The 21,404-nt window shown below is 37.8% G+C and overlaps 2 protein-coding genes across 4 annotated transcripts; both read right to left on the bottom strand.

The window, feature by feature from the left end:
* Positions 1-480: 480 nt before the first annotated feature.
* On the bottom strand, positions 481-15,263 carry LOC135076027 (regucalcin-like). 3 transcript variants are annotated; one of them, XM_063970473.1, is made up of 6 exons: positions 15,184-15,263; positions 3,465-3,621; positions 2,739-2,942; positions 1,892-2,107; positions 1,314-1,426; positions 481-723 (listed from the first exon to the last, which is right to left on the bottom strand). In XM_063970473.1, the coding sequence occupies exons 2-6, from the start codon at positions 3,619-3,621 to the stop codon at positions 499-501; spliced, it is 915 nt and encodes a 304-aa protein (XP_063826543.1). In that variant the 5' UTR covers positions 15,184-15,263; the 3' UTR covers positions 481-498. The 3 variants fall into 3 exon arrangements, with proteins under 3 accessions (XP_063826543.1, XP_063826544.1, XP_063826542.1); XM_063970474.1 differs by lacking the exon at positions 15,184-15,263 and adding an exon at positions 15,085-15,177; XM_063970472.1 differs by lacking the exon at positions 15,184-15,263 and adding an exon at positions 13,503-13,558.
* A 68-nt stretch (positions 15,264-15,331) lies between these two features.
* On the bottom strand, positions 15,332-21,273 carry LOC135076021 (tRNA (34-2'-O)-methyltransferase regulator WDR6). The gene is made up of 6 exons (XM_063970464.1): positions 21,102-21,273; positions 20,754-21,034; positions 20,254-20,439; positions 17,622-20,053; positions 17,380-17,493; positions 15,332-15,424 (listed from the first exon to the last, which is right to left on the bottom strand). The coding sequence occupies exons 1-5, from the start codon at positions 21,163-21,165 to the stop codon at positions 17,430-17,432; spliced, it is 3,027 nt and encodes a 1,008-aa protein (XP_063826534.1). The 5' UTR covers positions 21,166-21,273; the 3' UTR covers positions 15,332-15,424; positions 17,380-17,429.
* Between the last annotated feature and the right edge of the window lie 131 nt (positions 21,274-21,404).

The following is a 21,404-nucleotide window of genomic DNA, read 5'->3' as shown; positions in this document are numbered from 1 at the left end:
TAATTTTTAACGTCTCCAATCCAGACACGCTTCTCGATTCTGCGATACGATTGGTCGTTCAACAGCGTACGTCAGCTGTTTTGACCAATCGTATCGCAGAATCAGAAGCGCGTCTGGATTGGAAACGTTAAAAGTTACCGTAATCGGGGCTCAGGTTGTAATTGAAAACAATAGCCAAAATTATTTCGCGCATCGTATAGAAATAATTAAATATGATAATAAGTTGTTTTCTTTACTTAACTATTTAAGCAAAGAAAAACATTTATGCCCGTTTTCACCATCAATCCCTAATTTTAAGTGACCCCTATGGAAACAAAATGCCTATTATGTGTCACCATAGGGGTCACCTAAAGATTAGAGATTGATGGTGAAAACGGGCATAAGGTACTGATTGTGTGTCGCTCCTGACGATTCGGCAACTGTTTGCAAAGTCACTGTACGTTCAACCACTCAATTCTCATAACCAAATAAGACTCAATATTAACACTAAGCATTTATTCAATGCAGCTTAACACTAACATTGGGGTGCCCCCTGGCCCCCAGGCCGCCGAGCCGGAACGTGGCCCCCGCCGGGGGGGCCTGGGGGGCGCCGCGGTCCATGGCGGCGCTGGTGACGTAGAGGTCGTCGAGCTCGCGGCCCCCCCAGGTTGCTGACGTCACTTGGAGGGGGGGCAGCCTGACGGTTTGGAGGAGCTTGCTGGTGCGAGGATCGATTTTGATCACCTGGTAAGAGAATTTTTGTTTTATGATGATTATTTAATGTGTAAATGATAGTTCTACGTACGTTATTGCTGTTTATTATGACGTAAACCTATTAAGGTGTTGCTATTTTCTTTTTAGGGCTGATTTTTCAATCGCCAGATATCTTTTATCTGAAGAATAAACTTGTCATTTTGACATATTTCCCATACTGAAACTGTCAATCTGCCAAACTAATTCTTCAGTTAAAGTTATCCGACGATTGAAAAATCAGCTCTTAATCATTTTTTATCAAAAAACAGCTGTAGTTAGGTAGGAATAGAAACAGAAACTTATCTCTGATTTCGTGTGCGTTATTATAATTAAAGTTAATGACACTGGTGACTGACGTTTACACCTCAATATGCGCTTTTAAAGCATAGAATCATATTTTAATTTAACCAAATTTTTTTAAAGAGCTCCGAATGGAGAGAATGCTTTAACTCTTAAGGTTCGACTTCGGTCAAACCAACGCTGCAACCAATCAGGCTGCACGCGATGGTTTGGCCGAACGTCTAACTAGTGACTTTGTACATTCAAATTTCGTTTCTTTATTTGTTTTTTGGTAAGCGTACCTGGTGGTTGTCAAAGTTGGCGACCCAGAGGTTGCCGTCGGTGTCGATGGTCATTCCGTCCACGATGCCCGCTAGCCCGTGGTCCGCGTACTTAAATACCGTCGTTGGGTTTGCTGGAACCACGAAAAATTACTATAAAGAGAGCAACAATCGAAGTAAGCCGAAAAATCAACATTCATAGAGGTTTAATCATTAAACATCTAATTGCTGTAGAAGTGGGCGTCGCTATAAAAATGGGCGTGGTTCGAAACTTCGAACAAAATATGCAACATCTAAATGACATAAGAAGCATAGTTTCCACAAGAAGCACACGTGCGACATTGTTTCTGAAGAACATATTCCATAATGTCATTTGTCTATTAATAGACCAAGGGTTAAAAGTTTCAGACATTTTGTCGCTTAACCATTCTCGAACACACGGGTGTATTCAGAAAAAGTTATCTGGCAATAAAAAAAAATCTGTTCAAACAGAACTCTTTAGGGACCACTGCATCATTGCCAGGCGAATAGCGCGTCAGATTAAGGGGACAAAATTCTTGTGGACTAGGATTATTCGTAAACTTTTAGTAAGTACTCACAAATGTTGCCAGTCTCAATATCATAGTCGTATCTTCTAATAGTGTATTCGAAGGAGTCTGCGAAGTAGAAGGCCTTCTCCTTGACGTCCCAGCACAGCCCATTGGAGATGTCAATGTTATCGGCCAGTTTGTGCACGCTCGCGTCCGGATCAATCCGGTAGAGGGCGCCCTTCTTCAGGTCGAACTTGCCCGGCTCGTACTCGTGGCCCATCGTGCCTGGAAATAAGGTTCATGTTGTTGTAGTGTAGTCACACGTAAAAATTAGATAACCAATGTTCTTGAAGTAAGATTTACCTACATCCTTAGGTTAATATAAGGGATCAGATAACCGATTTGTCAAGTCAGAAATGTTCAATTTAAAATAAGTAAAACTCGGAATATACAAAAGTAAACATACATAAAATATCCCCATAGGACATTTTTGCAATATAAAGCGTTTGTTCTAAGACCAAGTATACCAAATTCATGAATATGGTTCAGTAGCTGAAGCGTGAAAAGGTTACAGTTACTTTCAAGAACTAAAATCTTCATACATTTATTGACGCGCTCACTCACTAGTGACCTAAGGGCTGAGTGTGAGTTCTCACTAGTGTGAGCGCGTTTGATGTAAACTCACACTAGAGTAATGTAAACTCACTAGAGTGCGTTTAAAAAATGTATGAAAATTTTAGTTTTTGTACGTTTCCCGCTAGGGGCGCTGTACAATCCGTCATACATCTAATGTCATTTTTTGACTTGATGAATGATGAAAACTTACACTAGGCCCACTAGTGACTACGTTTGTTGTAAACTAAGCCCTCTGATGATGATGTGTATAAGTGTAGGGAAGTACGAAATTCTAACTTACCAGCGAACAGCCTGCCCCTAGGATCGGCTTTGGCATCATTAAACCTATTGTTAGGGTTCTCATGGTCCACCTCAGCGACAGTCCGTAGCACCCTCGCGGCGTTCTCGTGGCCATTCCACTGGATCTCCACCACCTTGCGGTTCAGGCCTACTACGAAGTGGTGCGGCCTGCCTTCTACTGGGATTATAAAGGTTGGCATGCCATCTGGAAGGGGTTTAGGTTGTAGTTAAGGGTTTTTGGAAAAAATAATTTGACATTCTGAGTATTTATATCGGAAAATTGCTAAAATAAAAGTTTCAGTAATATTATTTGTGCTTTTCATGGTCTCGGATCGGATGTAGTCCGCAATCACAAATCGCGTTTAGATTTTCTGTTTAAAAATGGCTTTTTTTGCTCCATAAGTCTAATAAGTAAGGTAATTTCTGAGCATTGGACCCGTAGCCATACGAATTTTAATGAAACACCGCGCTCTATGCGTTGCTGCTACATGTAATTTTTAACTACCTTTCTGACTGGCTATCTCAGAATTAACTATAATGCACGTCGCTAATGCATGTAACGGATTAGATTAGATAAGACAGGTGATCCCTTCAAGCCCCGCGAATCGAGACACAATAGATAAACCAATTGTTACCGCGTAACATCATATCGTTAAACGACCGCTTGGAGATTGATGGGTTACTTAATTACGTTTGTTCTAAAGATTACGGAACATTTATCACTCACCCAGTTTCGCCCTGGTGTGTATCCCAGTATCGGGCTCGTACTTGTGGACGGTCTTGTCGAAGATGCTGACGAAGTACAGCGCCTGCTCCGCGGAGTCCCAGTGCGGGCCCTCGCCCAGCCACACCGGCGCCGTCACCGTCTGGATCGTGGGGCCCATCTGGATGGGGACAGAGTAAATACAAATGAGTAGGTCATCTTCATAGAAACGCCCGGGCAACTCGCCGCTAATCCACGCTAAATTTTGTCAGTGTGTGCGTGCGCGCCGCATACGTATTGGCGCGCTCACATACAAACCGCGCTCGGGCGTTTCTATGAAGATGACCTACTCATTTTTATTTATTCTGGTAGGGATGAGCTTGGGCACTGAAGGTTCGAGCAAAACCAACAACGCGTGCAGCCTGCGTGCGCGATGGCGATCAGTGGATATCAATAGGATCACCATCGCCATCGCACATGCAGGCTTGCACGCGTTGGTTTGGCCGAACCTTTAAGCCTTGTTCGCACTTCGCAATTTAGTAGCTAAAGGTGTCCAAACACCAAAAATTTTGTCGAGTAAGGTAACTAAAATCGTTTAGTCGAGTCAATCCATTTTGTTCTATATTGATAGGCGAGTAGCATCCCCCACGAAGCGTACCTGTTCACTCGCTGCAGTGCACCGGCTAAACGAATCTGAACCAGGCGGTTTAGTATAGCCACTCGTTACTCTACCAAATTACTCGACAAGTTCAAACAAGGCTTTATAAGAATAAGAATAAGAAGCTTTAGGGTACGTAATACGTATAGGACTCAGATCATAGAAAGAGAATAGATATGAAGTCGCGCGTAACTACAACGAGAACCAGTGTCCCCACATTTCCCCCACCACAGCTCCCACACACACATTCAACTGTGTAAAAACAAAGCGACTGAGAGTCTACGACAACATGTGCAACCGGCTTAAAAGTGCTGTGATTGGCCAGAAGGCGTGCCTTATGGCCAATCAATGGCCGCGTGACGTGACGCACACTTTGAAAAAAGCAATTAGAGAGAAGAAAGATAAAATGGAGTCGATAAGATATCGATACTTTAAATCCTGGGGGCAAGGCTCGAAATTGGTTTATAAAATGCTTGTATGAAAACCTTTTTATTATTATACGTTATTATTATGTTCTTTAACGATTTTTGCATAAAGGAGTCAGTTCCATTTTGTATGGACGAAAAACTCAGAATCAATTATTGGGACTAAATGAAGTTACCTTATATTAATTTACCCCAACCAAAGCTCAATGTCGTTATCGATGGAGTATAGAAGTTATAGACTGACAAAGTTTGTATGAAAAGTCATGGGTTAAGTAGGTACTTGCGATTTTTACCAGTATTTACAATATTGGTAATATATTATTATTTACTTTAATAATAATAACAGGATCACTGTAATTATTATTAACTACTATCGCGCATTAACTTTTTAATTATGGCGAAATTCGTACCGCCTATGTTTATCAAAAATAATGCCTATATTAGGCTTTCAACTAGCTCTTATAGTAATTACATAGTTGACAGTTACTAATCCCTTCTACTATTGTTATTGTTTTTGTAAAAACTTAAAAATCGCAAGCAACTCATGATTTTTTCATTCAAAATTAGAAAATAATAATTTACTTCTATTTATCGATAATAGGAAACCATATTAGAACACGAGCCCTGCACTATGTTATGACCGGCACATGCGGCCGTACTGTGTATTTTCACGCGTCAGTGGATATCGGAAGAAATAAAATACATTGCGCAGTAGTTACGCATGACATAAAGTGGTTGCTAACTGGTTGGGCCTATGTCCAACTTTCTTATCTTCCGTTTCTTCGGTGGCTCCAACTCTCAAAATTATCTAGCTGCATGAGATGGTTTCCCACTAATCTGTTTATCGGATTCGGGGCCAGCACCTTCGCAGGAGCCAACCTTCGCGGAAAACCTCTATAGAAATTAAGAAGAAAAACTCTATGTTGTCTTGGAACGTCTGTCAATGAAGTCAATGTGAAAAATCCGCTGAATTTTTGCTGAAGATATTGAAATAATCAAAACCGCAAGAAATATCGACGGGTCGACCCTCGAAGCCTGGTCTCCGTCTCCTGATCCGCAGGTTGGTGGTTTCCGTTTTATGCAGCTGTATTTTTGAGTTGTTTGGAGTCACCAGCCGACCCCCGCATCATCTTTCTTCCCCGCAATTTTTATTCCTGGTGTGGCTATTTACACGCCACACCATTTGTTGGTCCTTCGAGCCGGATATTCCAGCTTATTTATTTTTCAAATATTTTACTTTATTTATTTTCGTTTCAAATAACGTAACGTTCATACACCGCCGGCCATATTTTTCTGCAATTTGTTTATTTTCGCACTAATTTTTTCATAGTATTTTGCTGTTTTGTCATCATGGCAAATACGAAATTAAATTCGAAATTAAAGTTATTGCTTTCCAAAAAAGAATCAATATTCGAAAGAATAAATACTTTATTCAATTCATCGAAGAATATTTCCAATTTTGATTCAAGATTGAATCAGAAGTTTTTAGAGGAATCAGAAAGCATTTCTGAATTACATGAAAAGTTTGAACACATACTGGATGAAATAAACGAAATTCAACTTGAAATTAACCCCAATTTTACTGTAACTTATAGTTCACTCAGCGCGTTTGAAGATTTATATTCAAGCGTTAAATACGCGCGCAATAAGTTGTTATTGACGTCGCCTTCTACTAATTCGCAAAATGCTTCCTTTCATATTAAACTGCCACCAATCGAACTGCCTTCGTTCGACGGCAAGGCTGAAAATTGGCCTATTTTCTATGAAATCTTCCGCACTAACGTACATTCTAATAAACAGCTGACGGATTCACAACGTGTGCAATATTTGATGAGTAAATTAACACACAGCGCCCTAAAAATGACCGCAGGTATCGTTCCTACCGGCGATACTTATAATATCTTGTGGGATAGTCTCGTCAAAAAGTACCAAGATAAGCGTAGTCTAGGTGTTCACTACGTCAATAACATCCTGGACATTAAAACATGTGTAGGTACCGCTGCGAGTCTTAATCCATTTGTTGAGAAGTTATCTTCATCTATTGCAGCTCTCAAACAATTAGATATTGAAAACTTAGCAGATTTTATTATTTTGCAATGTAGTTTGAGGAAAATTGATTCTCAAACGCTTCAGAGTTTCGAGATTTCTGTAGGTGATAAAGAAATACCTACGTGTGATCAGTTCATATCTTTTATTCAAGACCGCGTTAAAATATTAGAGAGAACTCGCAATAATAGTAGTTCCAACACTACCGCCGCCTCTGAGCCCCGTAAAAATAATTATTATAATAATAATCGGGACGCGCCGCAAAATAATAACACTTATAAATCTTTCGTTTCTAGTAACGATCCGCACCCGCGAACTCAAACGACCAGTCAGTGTATTCTATGCAAAGCTGACCATAGGTTGTATTCTTGTTCTCAATTTCGAGACAATTTTAACCCGCAAAAACGCTTCGAATTTATAAAATCTAAGGGCGGTTGCGTTAACTGTCTTAGTGTTTCTCATACTGCAAGTAAATGCAATTCACAACACACTTGCAATAACTGTGGCAAGCAACATCATTCGCTACTTCATTTTGACGTGCCCGCACCGCGAAAATATTCGCCCGATACCTCTTGCGCGTCACAAACAATGTCAGCCGTAAACACCGCGCCACAGTGCACAGAGAAGTGCAGTAGTACTACTCCAACTCAACGAAATATGAATGATGCTTCTATTACTCTCACTTCGGAGGTGAGACCGAGTTCTACCATATTATTATCCACCGCTCAAGTATTTGCATCGCACCGCGCTAATAAAAATAAACAGATTGTACGCTGTTTGATTGACAATGGTTCACAAAATCATTTGATAACTTTAGATTGTTGTAATAAATTGAACTTGCCCGTTAATAAATTGCATGACTCTTACCTGCAAGGCGTTGGCAAGTCTTCGAGACCTGTTCATGGTTTTACTTATTTTGATATCGAATCTCGTACTGATCCGAATAATAAATATCATATTTACGCTCTTGTGATCGACTGCATCACAGATCGTCTTCCCGCGAATTATGTTGATATAACAGAGGATATGACCTACCTCAATAACTTACCGCTTGCTGATTTATCCTGGAACATTCCTAGTGAAATTGATGTAGTATTGGGTGTTCAATTATTCCCTTATATTTATTTGGGGAATAAGGTGGAATCAGGTTCACGCGCGCCTACTGCTATACTTACTAGTTTTGGCTATGTGCTTATGGGTGACGTACCGGCTCACTCTAGTCAATTGCCGACGCACTCGACTGCATTTTTTACCGCACTTCCGCACACTGAAATAGAATCAAGTTTACATAAATTCTTTGAATTAGAAGAGGTTCCTTCTAAAAGCTTTCTTAGCCCAGATGAGGCAGAATGCGAAAATATTTTTACCTCCTCGGTGATTTACCAGGATAAACACTTTAGTGTCGACTTACCGTTCTGCAAAGACCCATCTGTATTGGGAGATTCCCGTTCCGTAGCTTATAGACGTTTTCAAATGCTTGAACGAAAGTTTGACAAAGTGGATGGCTTACGTCAAAACTATAATAAAACCATAAATGAATATATTCAACAAGGTTATTTATCTGAAGCCCCCGAGGCAGACTCAGATGAGGGTTACTACATTCCGCACCACGCTGTATTTAAAGCTGGAAAGGACAGCGCTCGCGCCGTGTTGGACGCCAGCTGTAAAACTCAATCTGGTTTGTCACTTAACGATATTCTTTACGTTGGGCCGAACTTACAGTCTGACCTATTCTTACTGCTAATAGACTTCAGAATATTTCCTGTTGCAGTCACTGCTGATGTAAAACAAATGTTTCTTCGCGTAAGTGTGAATGAACACCATCGCAAATATTTGAAAATTCTCTTCCGTTTCGATCCTCAAGAACCTATACGCACTTATCAATTTAGTAGTCTACCCTTTGGACTCAAACCAAGTCCTTATATAGCTATGCGTACGATACGCAAGTTAGCGCACGACCATAGCGACCGCTTCCCTGATGCTGCTAAAGTAGTAAATACTCAATTTTTCATGGACGACTTTGTCTATTCGTTACCCGATGTACCGACCGCAATTAATTTATCCCGCGATTTAATTGATTTGTTCAAGTTAGGGTCCTTTGATCTTATCAAATGGACAAGTAATTCTCCCGCACTGCTTGAGGCTCTTCCAGACTCACACCGCTCACCTGTCAGTTTCTCTGATACAGGTAATAATAATTTTAAAATACTGGGATTGTCCTGGGAACCTGCTGATGACAATTTTTCCTTCACTACTGTCGCAGTCGACAGTAAATGTACAAAACGCAGTATTCTTTCTCTGGTTGCTCGCTTATTTGACGTTCTCGGCTTAGTTGCTCCCGTCGTCCTGTTTGCCAAGATTTTGGTTAAGGAACTTTGGTTAAGCAAGATAGACTGGGATGAAGTGCCTCCGGAATCCATTCAAAATCGTTTTGCTGCTTTTCTATTAGATTTGCCCGCTCTTTCCACCATGAGTATTCCGCGTCATATAGGTGTTAACTTGGATTGCGCAGTAAACATTGTTGCTTTCTGCGATGCTAGTCTCAATGGCTATGGTTCCTGTATCTATTTACACATAACTGACCCTGCAGGTAATATTGTTGTCAGGCTCTTATGTGCTAAATCTAAAGTCTCACCAAGTAAAATCCAAACGCTAGCACGCTTGGAACTCGTCGCTGCTTTACTTCTTTCGAAACTTGTGCGAGTAGTCCAAGAGAGAATATCCGAGCGCATTCCAATTGTAGGAATCTATGCTTTTTCTGACTCCACGATAGCACTTTCTTGGATACATTCGTCTCCTCATAGATGGTCTATTTTCGTTAGTAACAGAGTAGCCAAAATCCAAGAAAATTTACCGCCTCATTGTTTTCATCACGTGTCGGGCAAAGAGAACCCCAGTGATTGTATATCTAGAGGGATGTTACCTTCTCAGCTGATTTCTCATTCATTATGGTGGGATGGTCCAGTCTGGCTTCAAAGACCTGTCCATGAATGGCCTATCGATATATTTACTCCATTAGAGAGTGAAACTCTGCCAGAGTTTAAAGATAAAAGCAATACGCTTATTGTTGCTGCTCCTTCTGAGCCTTCTTTAATTGATGAAATATCGAACCACGTTAATTCCTGGAATAAGCTTCTAAACACGTTTTATTATATTCTGAAATTCACAAAAAGGTTGCCGAGTAATGAGCTCGTAGCCAATAGAAATGCATCGGAGATTTTTATACTCAAAAGCATTCAGAGCGTTCATTTCAACAAAGAAATTGAATTGTTAAAGGCTGGTGAGTTGCCTTCGAAGCATCTCCGTGGCTTATCACTTTTCTTAGACCCTCACGGTGTAATTCGCATTGGAGGAAGACTGTCTAAATCAGACCTTCCCTATGAAGCCAAACATCCTGCGCTTCTACCCAAACGTGACCGCGTCGTTGAACTTCTTATCGATCATTATCATACCGCTAATTGTCATACTGGACCTGGATTGCTCATGTCTATTCTTCGTCAACGCTATTGGATATTAAATGCCAGATCTATTATACGCGCCCGCTGTAGACAATGTAATGTTTGTTTCCGCTTGAACCCGCAGCATCCATCTCCCAAAATGGCAGATTTACCCGCATTTCGCATTCAAGATGCTAAAGCTTTCGTACATACTGGTACTGATTTTGCAGGTCCTATTAGCTTCATTCCCACTAGACGAAGGGGACAACATTCTCAAAAGGCATACATATGTCTTTTTATTTGTCTAGTTACGAAAGCTATTCATATAGAATTAGTTTCTAATCTTAGCACAGATGCGTTCCTTTCCGCCTTTAAAAGATTTATATCTCGCCGCGATCCAGTATCTGTTATGTATTCAGATAATGGCACCAATTTCGTCGGTGCTAAAGCCCAGCTCGACGAAATATATAACGTATTAAATAATACTGAATTTCAAGATGAGATTAAGCGAATGCTAATTGATCATCACATAGAGTGGAAAATGATCCCTCCCCGCGCCCCACACTTTGGTGGTATATGGGAATCGAATATAAAAAGTGTAAAAACGCATATGTACCGTGTTGTAGGTAAACAACTTTTTACTTATGAAGAACTTCTAACAGTTCTTGTGCAAATTGAATGCATTTTAAATTCTCGACCGCTTGTAGCGATATCAGCTGATCCACATCCGGACGTCTTGACACCAGCACATTTTTTAATGTCCACTCCTTTGCGTTACTTGCCTTCAACAGAACTGAAAGATGAAAAATTAACTTTAACCAACCGCAAGAAACTTTTAGACCAGCTTGTTTTATCATATTGGAATAAATGGCGCCTCGAATATTTGCACACGCTGCAAGTTCGTCAGAAATGGTGCACACCTGAACGTTCAATCGAACTAGGTACGGTTGTAATAATAGGCAATGATAATGTACCGCCTTTGCATTGGGTACTTGGTGTAATTACCGAAGTTTTTCCCGGTTCCGATGGTGTGGTCAGAGTCGCTTCTGTTAGAACCAGTACTGGTGTCTATAAGCGCCCAGTAACTAAATTATATCCGTTACCTACACAATAACAACTTATAACGCATGTATTTATTACATTAACTATTTAGTTATTGCCTTGTTTCAATTTAAAATTTTAATATTATTTCTTGAATATTATTCGCATTATTATTATGCATTAATTTAAATACTTTAAAGCTCTTCGATGTGAGGACTTTATACATTTTGTTTTCTTTAGGGAATTGATTCTTATACGGTTTCCTGGATGTATTTTGAAGTTTTTGTTCATACTTAGCAAATTGCAATAATACGTCATGTTCCCCCTTTTCTTTCTTTTCTTATTATAATTTCTTTATTGAAGTCCTAATGAACTTCAAGGCGGGGAGCATGGTTGGGCCTATGTCCAACTTTCTTATCTTCCGTTTCTTCGGTGGCTCCAACTCTCAAAATTATCTAGCTGCATGAGATGGTTTCCCACTAATCTGTTTATCGGATTCGGGGCCAGCACCTTCGCAGGAGCCAACCTTCGCGGAAAACCTCTATAGAAATTAAGAAGAAAAACTCTATGTTGTCTTGGAACGTCTGTCAATGAAGTCAATGTGAAAAATCCGCTGAATTTTTGCTGAAGATATTGAAATAATCAAAACCGCAAGAAATATCGACGGGTCGACCCTCGAAGCCTGGTCTCCGTCTCCTGATCCGCAGGTTGGTGGTTTCCGTTTTATGCAGCTGTATTTTTGAGTTGTTTGGAGTCACCAGCCGACCCCCGCATCATCTTTCTTCCCCGCAATTTTTATTCCTGGTGTGGCTATTTACACGCCACACCACTAACTAAATCGTCAATGTACAACGTGTTTGAATTTTTATCACCACTAATTTCGATATCGCAGTAATGTCACGGCACTGAATTCGTTCGTAAAAATGTTTAGTTTTTTTTATTTATAAGCAAAATACCAATGGATTTGCAATACTTAATGTGATAAATGACTTCATTGTTCCTGTAGTTCTTCGTTTCATTTATGTTATTGCACGTTACGACGCATTATCCAACAATATCGGAGAACATTTCCTCAGTACGACTGAATCGCGACTAACCTGGCGTCGCGGGCGATGTTCGTTTCTGGGCATATCGCGGAGACACGCGCCACGCCCCCGTTTCACATCTATTCCCTTCTATGATCTGAGGTATAGGACGATAGGGGATGGGTTTATCGCCTAAAATCGATAAGTAGATTAGACCGTGACGCGTATCCTAGGCTAGCAGACCTAGCCTTGCCACATACAAATAACTAGTGAGCTACATAGGTATTACTCGTACGTATACTTACCTGTCTCTACGCTGCAAATAACGGGTGATCCTCATCGAGAGTGTAGGTATTGGTTGGATTGCTATTAAGTAGACCCATAATTATAACCACCTGTTATAATTTATTAAATTCTTTATTATTTTTTAAGTTACTTATGTTTAAACAAGTAGCAAATATTGTATAAAAAACGATATAGCATTACAATCGGTATCACGCACGTTTCCCCGTAGGCCTAGTTTTCCTTTTACATAATTGAATTAGGGAAAACCCGACTCAGCGATCGAAGCCGCTATGTTACGTCAAATAACAATTAATTACATTACTACGTATTATTAAGTTGTTTAGCAATTTTTTTTGGCAAATTGCAGCATTTTACTGCAGGTAGGTACATCAGTAGTCGAAACTCATTCATTCTAAAGAAAAAACTCATTGAAGGTTATTCAAATGCTATTATTAGTACGTTCAATCAATTACGTTTAGTATTTTAACGTAAATTGATAAATCTAAAGTTAGTAAGATTAGCTACGATGATATTACATTGATTGCCAATTGATATTTCTTTTATTGCCAATATCAACAACAATCAGCATTTTATCACATTTTATTTGAATGCCTATAAAACAAATAATACATAATAATTAAGTACCACAAACCAAAAAAGTTTTAGATAATCTTGAAACACTATAAAACACTCGAATTTAACAATTTTAAAACAGTAAAGACGAGTTAATGAACGACATTGAGTTTTATTTCGGTAATATTTTTGGCAAGCGTAGACAGTCATATTCTGGACGCCTACGTAACTCTGAAGAAGGCTTCACTAAAAGAATATTACGCGAGGAATAAAACAACACGCGGCTTTTCGACTGATTTTGTTTTACGGGTTTTAAATTTTTCCGCGGAACCCTAATTTTATTAAATCACTTTTTTTACTTACGCCTAATTTACTCCTATAACATCAGATATCTGCTAGTAATCGTGACAAAATGTATTTTATATTAATTTATAAAAGCGTGTCACTATAATTTATCGCACTATAATAAAGTAATATTCAGACTTGCTAATAAATCCCATACCGCAAACTTTTTCTATCTACTAATTAAATACAGTGATAATTTTATTGCTTTGAGCAGATTAAATATTTACCACAAAGAAGCCCGTCTCCGCCAGTAACGGCATACGCGATGCACTGTACTTATAAATATTCAAACACGAGGAAATGTTCATCATATATCAATGTAATTCAAGGAAAATACAGTAGGATTATATACATAGACACCCATGTTTCTTAGAACTATCACATTGCCTTAATTAAATAGAGCTATGACGATTATTGATAAGGTAAAAAAATAACAAATCATTTCAAATCAATAAACAAATAACACGTTAGCAAAAGGTTCTCAACCTGCTAAAATTATTCAAAACTCATCAGGAATAGAACCCAAATCAAATGATTTATTTTGCTTGAAAGTGGTACATGTAAGTAGACAACCGCAAACCGCATTGTAGTCCGCATAAAGAAGTAAAGAATTTACTCGACCGAGCAAAACCAACCAATTTTGGTAATAGCTACGCTCTCTTAATCAGTAACAGAAAATGAATTAGGTGAGTACTTATAAGTACTACTTGATTAAATACAATGAATTTCTACAAAATTATAATACACTTTCTAAGCGTACTAAAACTTAACTACAAAATAAGGTCAGACCAGCCAATAGGGTGTAGGTTTTTTTATAGTTATGTATTTTGAAAAGACAATTGTAACCTGCTAGTTAAAATCTATACTAATATTATAAATGCGAAAGTAACTCTGCCTGTCTGTCTCACTTTCACGCTTAACCACTGAACCGATTTTGATAAAATTTGATATAGAGATAGTTTGAGTCCCGGGAAAGGACATAGGATAGTTTTTATCCCGGTTTTTTAAACAGGGACGCGCGCGATAGTTTTTCTGTGTCAGACAAAATTCCACGCGGGCGAAGCCGCGGGCGGAAAGCTAGTATTAAATAGCTTGTGATCTTAACTCTGAATTCGGACTGTCCCAAAAAGATTTTGTCAAAGAATGGGCCTGCTGATTTCAACTCTGTTTTGGGTACGTCTGGCAAAAACTCTAATTGCCTAGAGATTCCGGTGAATCACGACGTCTCGTCGGCCATTATTCTATGACGGTTTACTGCTAACGATTAAATTTGGATTTTTTCCTCCGTAATTATTGTGACTTATCACAATGTTTGTATCAATATTTTATGTACACTGTAGCTTAAGCTAATATATTTATTAATTGCACTAATTAGTACCGTTTCAGGTCATAAAATTACATGATATACCTACGGCAAGTTTGGGTTAATAGCCCCTAGAATTTTAATAAAACGATCTTTACTCTGCGTAAAACAGTGAGAATGGTAGAATCCTTCCTATTCCTATGAAGGTTTATAAAATATATAAAATGCGAAAGTAACTCTTTATCTGATAAACCAATAAACCGCTTAACTGCTAAACCAATTTTGATGAAGATGGTTTGTTACATAGACCCGTAATAATTATCCCTGTAAGGGCAATGCAACAAAAGCCTTTAAACTTATTTGTATTTTATTTACATAATTACAATTTGATGATGAGATCGACTTACTGACTCGAGTCTAGAACAGAACTCGAGTGGTATAGAAATACACTATTTATTAGGAAATAGGAATGCTCCATGTATTAATATGAGTTTATAAAATGTTACCTTAGTTATAAAACACTACAAGTAGGTAGAATAGTTCCCGTAATACACAAATTGACACTATTTTGTTAACTAACTAAAATTGTATATTGTTATACTTACTTTAACGACTGTGCCAAACGTAACAGTGAGAGCACTGAGCGTAATCTAATCGCGCATTATTTTATAGCAGATATACATTATATCTTATATCTAATCAGATGTAATAACACCGACTTCTCGACAGGGAATGCTGTCATTGACGACTTTTCTCGATTTTACATCAGTAAACTCTTCATAATCATTATTTTCGTCGTCTTCTGGTAGTGGGTACGTAATACGTATACACTCGGGCTCGTTGAAGCTACAATGAAAAAAATAAAAACAAATTAGGACTTCGTTTAAAAATAATGTGTTTATCAAATAACAATATAAGGCTAAAAGTAGCTCCTTGTTGGACTCCCATAAACATGTCAGTCAGTTAAAGATTTTTGTGTTTTGTAATTTAATTGAGCATACGTATGTTCATACAAATCAATCGAAACAATGAAATAAACGTATAACATTCTATATGTCTGTTTTCGAAAAGAAATATATAATAGTTTGACATTATCAAAGGCTTAGGCAAAACCTCAGTCCATAAAGTTTCTCAAATACAATCGTTTAGTTATCAAAAGTACCTTTCTCGTTATCAGTACTCAATAGTAGAGTTGCCGCGAATAGTGGTTATAGCGAATAGTCGAATACCGATTATTCGCCATTCACTTTGGCGAATAGTCGAATAACTCGACATTACTATTCGACATAAAAAAATAATATTTCTAATTTCTTCTAAGGTTGTGAGAAAAGATAACAATAAAGTTAAAGAAATCTGTTTCATGTTATACATACCTACTTATGAAATTGTTACGCTCCCATTTTATGCATTGAGCATACTCATTTTCTTTCATCAGAATATTGTGGTAAATTGAAAACCGATGATTAAAATAAATGTAATTCCAGTTTTTAATTTCATCATCATCATCATCATCATCATCATTTCAGCCATAGGACGTCCACTGCTGAACATAGGCCTCCCCCAATGCTTTCCATGTTGATAGATTGGTAGCGGCCTGCGTCCAGCGCTTCCCTGCTACCTTTACGATGTCGTCGTTTCTAATTTACTTTTAAATTATAAGTACATTAATATCTTGTACTTTGTTAAATAAAAACGGTTGTCATAATTAGAGGCACTAATTATAAATTATACATAAGAAACTGATTCCTAAATTACAAGAACAACGGAAATTGTGTCTTTTTGTTTTTTTTTTATGATAAAAATGTTAAAATACATATTTTCAGCTCAGATATTTTCTTAAACCTAATAAGCATACGTAAATAATCAATATTAAATTCCACCTAAAAAAATTCTATGAATTTTTTTTTACTTTGTTTATTAGGGTATGTCATACCCCCACCTGGTACGGGACGTAACTTTTAGTCACCTTGTACACGGAGGGTTAATTTCATGAATATGATAGGCACAGGTACATAACTATTACAAATAATAATTGATATTGTGAATTGTTTTATTAGGGAAAATAATAAAAACATGATTATTTTTAACTCATTACTTTTTTTGTTCACTAAAAGTTTATTTTAAACGACTATTCGCCGAATGCCGAATAATACTAGCTATTATTCGGTATTCGACGAATATCAAAAAAATGTCGAGTAATGCCGAATACCGAATAATAGCGAGTATTCGCGGCAACTGTACTCAATAGTAATGCATTATAGTGCATAATATCTGCATTCACTTGATACCATATCCTGCCTCCCGAGATAGCTTATCATGCAATAATATGCTGATTGTTGTTAGTGCGCAGATCTAATCCAAAAAGGAATTTTGATCTCAACTATATCCTTCTCACTTACTCTACTTTTAGGATGTGAGATAGTAGACATTACGAATATTATCGAAAGTTTTGCAGAGAAGGTACTTTATTGTGTTATCAATCTAAATTTACGTTAAACATACCACAATCTGATAGCCCCCTGACTGTGACAAAAGATAAAGATCATCAAATCATTAAGGCAGAATATGATTAACGAAGTTGATTAGTTGATTACAGGCTACTGCTCTACCGACGGAACCAACAAAGATATGCGGTATACTTTTATATGGTAGGATTTTATTTATTTCTACTGTATACCTACTTAACAAACTATCATGAAAAAAAAATTAAAAGTTTTGCTCAGACACAGACTTCTGTAATCTCAGCAAATTCAATTTTATATGTTACTTAAGCAGCAGAGATTAGATTGGCCAGTACTTACGTAACGGCTGTTGATAGCTTATCGCTTGTTGCGGAGGCGATGCTTATTGCTTACGGCTTCGGTAATTCCAACATCTCGAAGCCCTTGCCGAAAACGCACACCTTGATGACATTGCTGAAAATAAATGGGAAGTTCACGAAAATGTATACAATAAAGTAAAATAATAGTATTTTTTATCACAGTTTCAAGTCAAATCATATGTTATGTGATAATGAGATGAATTTTATTCTTGACTAACTTACCCGGTGTCTGAAAGAACTTCTAGTCCTTGAATGTCGGCAATATCGCTGAAGATTTGAGACAGAAATTCGCACACTATCGTCTGCTTTTCCACGCGCCACCGCGCCAACGTTATTCTCTGGTCTATAGAAGTCGACAACAGCAGATCATCCACGAATCGCACTCCAGTGACTTGAGAGCAATGGAACTGGTCTGTGGACCATGTACGCTTCACACAAGCAGCGTAAACATTTTTGTTCGGGAATTCTAGTAAGGTTAAATGTATAGCATTATCATCTCCCCCTGTCGCAATAAGCAACTTTTCATAATATACGCGTGTGTCAATGCTGTTTATTCCACATTTATTGGTCGTTGTCGTGAAAAACGGACTAAGGCCATCCCATGATTCAATATTGCTGACATCCCACAGGGAAACTTCCCCTCTCGTGGTGCATGTTATTAAAATATTTTTATTTAAAATCTTTATACAAGTCGTCTTTAAAATGCACGTTTGGTGATGCTTCAATTCAGCGACAGGCTCGAAAGTTGCATTATCACATTCGTTAACAAATGCAAATACTCTGAGATAAGCGTCAGAGCAGCCCGCAAATACGAGAAAGTTGTCATCCTCTTGTTTCAGTAGATCAACATCCATGATTCTTGTTTCTGGATCGAAATCTATTGTGTTGTTTTTCCAAGACTGATTACACTTTCTGTCTTTATCTGTACCCTTGATTAAGTAGTTAGTTAGCTCTTGCGCCGCTACTTTAAGTCGTGTATGGCCTCTAGAGACGTATATTGCTTGGATACGCATCTGCGCTCTTCCACCGCCGGACACGACAAGTATGCTACCCTCCAAATCAAGTATCTTTAAAGCCCTTATGTTTGATAGATGCTTAAAAACAACCTCGTCACAGATTTCCATATCTGAATTAATAGAAGACACCCTTAACGTAGTATCTTCCCCGCCAGTAACGTAATAAGCAATAGTTGTGTCCAATTCATTTTTAAAACTCTTTAGGCAATTGATTTCCTTCGAATGTGAGCTGTTTATGACGTGTTTAGACACTACCTTGCTCAGTTGGAAGGTATGGCTGCAAATTGCGTTATTTTTAGCATATACCAACTTGATGAATTCATCAGTTTTCTTGCCAGATAAGATGACGTTTCGGACGACGTCCCAAGTCCTGTGCCCACCACCGCAAGGTATCGCTATCAGTTTTAGATTGCTTTGAACATTATAAACGACAAATTCTCTTTCTTTAAATCCACAAATTATATTTTCATCTTTATCAATAAATCTTTCAATCCATTGAAATGCCACATCTTTACTACTCTTAAACTTTGCAACAGAATCGTCGTCTTCGTCGTCTTTACTTAATGAGAAATCTATTGCGAAATATCGAATGGTTCCATCTCTGCCAGTGGTAATAAATTCATTTGGTTTGACTGTTATTGAAGTAGGCCCATATATACCATGGACTTTTTTGAATGTTTGAACCGGAATTTTTCGTTCGTCAATGTAAACGTGTACATTGCCACATCTATCACCAACTACCATGATTTTGTTTTGACTATTCAAAGCAGCTGCTGTGACCCTTCTGTCTTTAGAATTAGGCAAAAAGGCAAGCTTGTGGATCTTTAGTGCAGGTTCTACTGTCTGTGTCTGTGTCAAGACTGTCATAAGACCTTCTTCACCACACAAAATTATATGCCTGTTCCCTGCCCAATGCATAGTAAGAGTAGGACCTACTTTTATATTGCATTGAATTTTTTTTTTTAAACAATCATGTTTACAATCTTCTGCAAAAATGTCTATTTTGCCTGACATGTCTCCTATTGCAAAAAGTTGCTTGCAGCTCGATGCACTGAGAAATCTGAGAGTAGAATAAATGTTTACTGTATGTGTGTCAGTAGTCATAGCCTTTGTTTTGTAATAGTATATTACCCCATCAGAGTCGTCTAAAATTACAAGATTATTTCTGGCTGTTATAGCAATTTTTTTTGGTACAATTTCTTTTTGAGTGTTTAAATGTATTGTTGTTTGCTGACCTTCCTCTAAAGCCATAGACAAAGGATGCATAATGACTGCCCCATCACCACCACCAGTAAATAAATGACTGGAATCGCCATCTACAGACCAAATGGGGCAGTTTTTGTGTGATTCATTTTTCTTAAGCAAGTTTCCTTTGTGGTTCCAAAAACATATAGTTGAGTCCTCCCCAACAGATACAATCAGATCTTCCGTGATGTAACTTCTCATTACTCGAGCCGTGTGGCCGTACACTTCCTGGCTACACACAATGTTTACATTCGTCCAGTATTCGGTTGTGTTCCATGGCAATAGTAATATGTAATTGGTTCGTATTAATTGCCAAATTCTAACTGATCTGTCATCTGAAGTTGTAACCATCACAGAATTTTCTGGATCACATGATATTGAGAATATTACTCCCTGAAAAATAAATTAATAAAGCACGGTAAAAAAATATATTACTACCTTAATACAACTTTATATAAGGGCAAATATAATGTAATTTTTTCATATAAACATTTGTTAATACATTCAATGCAAAACTTAAGTCACATTGCATAAAATATGCTACAAATCATGAACATAATTATTGAGTTTATTTATATGAGAACAATACATACCCTATGTCCCTTCAAAACGTGTAAAGGCTTTTCATTTTGAGGGGTATGAATGATAACCTCCGAATATACGGTTCCAGCGAACACCACCAAGCCATCTTGTAGCGGCAGCAACAGGCCACTGTACAGGATAGAGTTGTCTGTGCTCAAGTGCTGGCTTAACATGCTTTGGGTGGTTACATTCCATATCTGAAAATATAATCAAATAAACTCATTTGCAAATATGTATAGCAAGCGAGAAAGTCAAAAACTTTTCTCAACAAAATCACTTACAGTCACCAACAGGCAGGGTTTTTCTCTTGAACAGTAGCATGAAATGTTCAAATTTAAAAAGAAAATAATAATGTGTATCAGGCAAAAATTTTAATATTTAGTTTTATTTATATCAGATGGAAACTTAATTAGCTTTAAACAGTTCTAGTGCTCTCAGTTCTTGGGGCTCAACTGGGAGCATTGGGACTGATGTTTAAGAACAAAAATTTTCTAAAACAGAAACTACATACCTGAATTGTGTTGTGAGCAGTCAATAATGCTACTGAATCAGCATCCACCCATACAGCTGAATGCAACCAGTCATCACAAGTAGGTGGCATAAACAAACGTTCAACATTTGTACCGTCTTCGTTAAATTTGATAACTGTATACTGTTTCCCACCAAAAACAAGAACTTTACTGCTGTTTTCCAAAGGCACTAATCCATAAATTTTTTGCCCCTCAAGGCATTTAATTCGTGTCAATAATTTAAAGGATTCCTTTTCGAATACGCTGATTGAACTACCGATACCTGAAACGAATTCTTTTTAGAGATATTCCTTCAATCATGGATGAGAGAAGTAAGAAATTTATGGTACCTGATAATATAAGGTTTCGGTACGATTTCACTGCTGTGACATCGGTATGGATAAATTGCGACATTTCGTACAATCGTGTGTAATGTTTTTTGATTAATTTCTCTCGGTTTTTATTTTAAAAAATTAAACAAAACTCAATATTTTGCACACATGTTCGGCAAAAATACATACATGTCAGTGTCATGATGAACTGTCATGTCTCTCAACTACTGTCAAGACGACACTACCATTTTTAATAGAGCGAATACATAGACACATATGCAGCTTTTACTTTTAGTTAGTTATATAACATATTAATAATTA

The sequence above is a fragment of the Ostrinia nubilalis genome, chromosome 11, assembly GCF_963855985.1.
Source record: "Ostrinia nubilalis chromosome 11, ilOstNubi1.1, whole genome shotgun sequence".
Lineage (NCBI taxonomy): Eukaryota > Metazoa > Arthropoda > Insecta > Lepidoptera > Crambidae > Ostrinia > Ostrinia nubilalis.
This window is presented reverse-complemented; position numbering and strand designations above follow the sequence as displayed.

Bases quoted from the DNA above. Each gene is read 5' to 3' on its own strand.
- LOC135076027 (XM_063970472.1), bottom strand. From the start codon at position 13,535: ATGCCGTTACTGGCGGAGACGGGCTTCTTTGTG. The intron at 3,622-13,502 runs GTAAATATTTAA...GTCCCCATCCAG, and splicing joins CGGAGACGGGCTTCTTTGTG to ATGGGCCCCACGATCCAGAC. The intron at 2,108-2,738 runs GTAAGTTAGAAT...CCTTATTTCCAG, and splicing joins TAGGGGCAGGCTGTTCGCTG to GCACGATGGGCCACGAGTAC.
- LOC135076021 (XM_063970464.1), bottom strand. From the start codon at position 21,165: ATGTCGCAATTTATCCATACCGATGTCACAGCAGTGAAATCGTACCGA. The intron at 20,440-20,753 runs GTATGTAGTTTC...TTATATTTTCAG, and splicing joins CTGCTCACAACACAATTCAG to ATATGGAATGTAACCACCCA. The intron at 20,054-20,253 runs GTATGTATTGTT...TTTATTTTTCAG, and splicing joins ACGTTTTGAAGGGACATAGG to GGAGTAATATTCTCAATATC.